Raw genomic sequence first — 2,120 nt, 5'->3', positions numbered from 1 at the left:
CATGCAGTACTTACGCCTTAGACTAAACATGATCACCGTCGTACTGATTTTGTGCGGAAGAATAATTACAGACTTGCCAACGAAGCTGTCTGTATCCCCTTCTCTCTTTCTTTAGATTGATCTACTATCTCTTCTGTTAGTGGAAAAGAGACAGTGATATTGTGATCGATCACGGAAACAACCATCGGTGTTTTATGTTCGAGAGAGATGATGGTGGTTATATCTCATTCTAATTCACAGCAAAAGCCGCTAAAACAACCAACACGTACTAGCGTGGGTGCATTTGTTTGGGCAAACGACAGACCGAGCAACATTCTTTTTTCTGTTAGCACGCTCTTGAAGCGTATATTTTTAAAGTTTCTTTACGTACGTGTAGGTTGTTTTAAAAATTAAATAAATTTATTTTCCAAGATAAAAAATAATTATGGTTTAATTAATTATACGCTAATCGCTTGACCCGTTTTGCGCGCGTGCAGTAAAATTGTCGTACGGTTTTGCCCAAACGAACTCCACCTGCATATATACGTAGCATTATTTTCCCCCCTGTTTGGAGAGCAAGTAATTAAGCAATTCATGGCATTAACTAGAAAACGAAGCATCAGCATAACATCAAGCCATGATTAGCAATTGAGTTCACTGACGTGGATAAGTAGTTGACGCTAGCTACGCTACTCATCAGATTACATATAGATCGAGATACCGATCGAGTGAAGCTAATTAAAAAACCAACACACAAATAATGGAATTAAGGAGCGATGACGACACGTGCATGGCACGTACGTGCTTGCTTGCATGACGAGACTCTGTCTGCAATGCACGAACACACACAAGATTATGCTTGCTAGAGTGGATCGAGCTAGTTGGGGCAGATCGATTAATCAATATGTTGATTTATACTAATAGCTAGTAGCTAATTAATTAAGGAGTAGATCGAGTGGATTATTACTAGGTAGGCAAATGCATGCATGCGATTAGCGAGCTAGTTGGTGGAGGTGGAGCAGGAGGAGGACTTGGAGCTGCTGCAGCAGTCCTCCTTGAGGCCGCCGGCGGTGCTCTTCGTCGGGAACAGCTCCAGGGTTTTCAGCGGCCGGCAGCACGGCGGGACCGCCATGTCTGCCGCGGACTCGGAGGCGGAGGCGATGCTGCAGTAGTCCACCATCGCCGCCGCTGCTGGAGCCTCGTGCCCCGCCGCCCAGTCGGCTTGCTGCAGGTGGTGAGGAGGAGGAGGCATGAAGCTGCAGTTGCTCGTGGCGGCGGCGGCGGCGTACGGGTGATGGTGGTGGTGGTGGTGGTGAAGCTGCATCACCGCAGGGTGCACGACGGCGCCCGCGGCGGCGGCAGGGGTAGTAGCGGGAGGAGCCGGAGGCGCCGCTGCCGCCGAGGTGGGTGGCGAGGGCTGCTGCTGCTGGTGGCGGGCGCAGAGGCGGCGGCGGAGGCGCTGGCGCTCGCGGGCCTTGTGGTTCTGGAACCAGTAGAAGACGTTCTTGCCCTCGATGCGGCCGTAGTAGGCGAGGTGCGCCGTGATCTGCTGGATCTCCGCCGCGTTGGGCGTGCGCACGCCGCTCCGGTACATCTCCTCCAGGATCATCAGCTGCTCCGGCGTCGGGCACCACCGCGTCGAAGGTGTCTGCGGCATCTCTCTAGGAGTATCTATCGAGATCAATCACTAGCTGGCTAGGCTGCTTGCTTTCGATCTGGTAGAGCTATAGCTCTATCTGCCTAAGAAGAAGATAGATCAAGCTCACGTTCTGAAGGAGAGCTCTCTTGCCTGCAAGCAGCTTATGTATATATAGGAGTATAGCTTGCTCCTAGCTAGCCTGCTATACTTTGTGCTAGCTGTTCTGTACATTTCTAGGGCATGGAAATGCATATATGACGGAGGCTGCGTTCGGTTGAGGTGGGAATAAGTTAACTTACGGCGTGGAAACGTAGTAATAGATTAGTACAAGATTAATTAATTTCTAATTATTAAAAAATATAAAATAGATTAATATGATTTTTTAAAACAGCTTTCCTATAGAAAATTTTTGCAAAAAATATACCGTTTAACGGTTGGAGAAGCGTGTGCGTGAAAAACAATGGAGATAAGTTAACTTACAGACTTGCCGAACGCAGCCGGA

The 2,120-nt window shown here is 48.8% G+C and overlaps 1 protein-coding gene across 1 annotated transcript; it reads right to left on the bottom strand.

The window, feature by feature from the left end:
* Positions 1-979: 979 nt before the first annotated feature.
* Positions 980-1,636, bottom strand: LOC107304177 (WUSCHEL-related homeobox 3-like). Its single transcript, XM_040524660.1, has one exon. It carries the CDS (start codon positions 1,634-1,636, stop codon positions 980-982), a length of 657 nt encoding a protein of 218 aa, XP_040380594.1.
* Positions 1,637-2,120: the final 484 nt, after the last annotated feature.

The sequence above is a fragment of the Oryza brachyantha genome, chromosome 5, assembly GCF_000231095.2.
Source record: "Oryza brachyantha chromosome 5, ObraRS2, whole genome shotgun sequence".
Taxonomy (NCBI): Eukaryota; Viridiplantae; Streptophyta; class Magnoliopsida; order Poales; family Poaceae; genus Oryza; species Oryza brachyantha.
The sequence above is the reverse complement of the archived record's forward strand: the minus strand, read 5'-3'. Positions and strand labels throughout refer to the sequence as shown.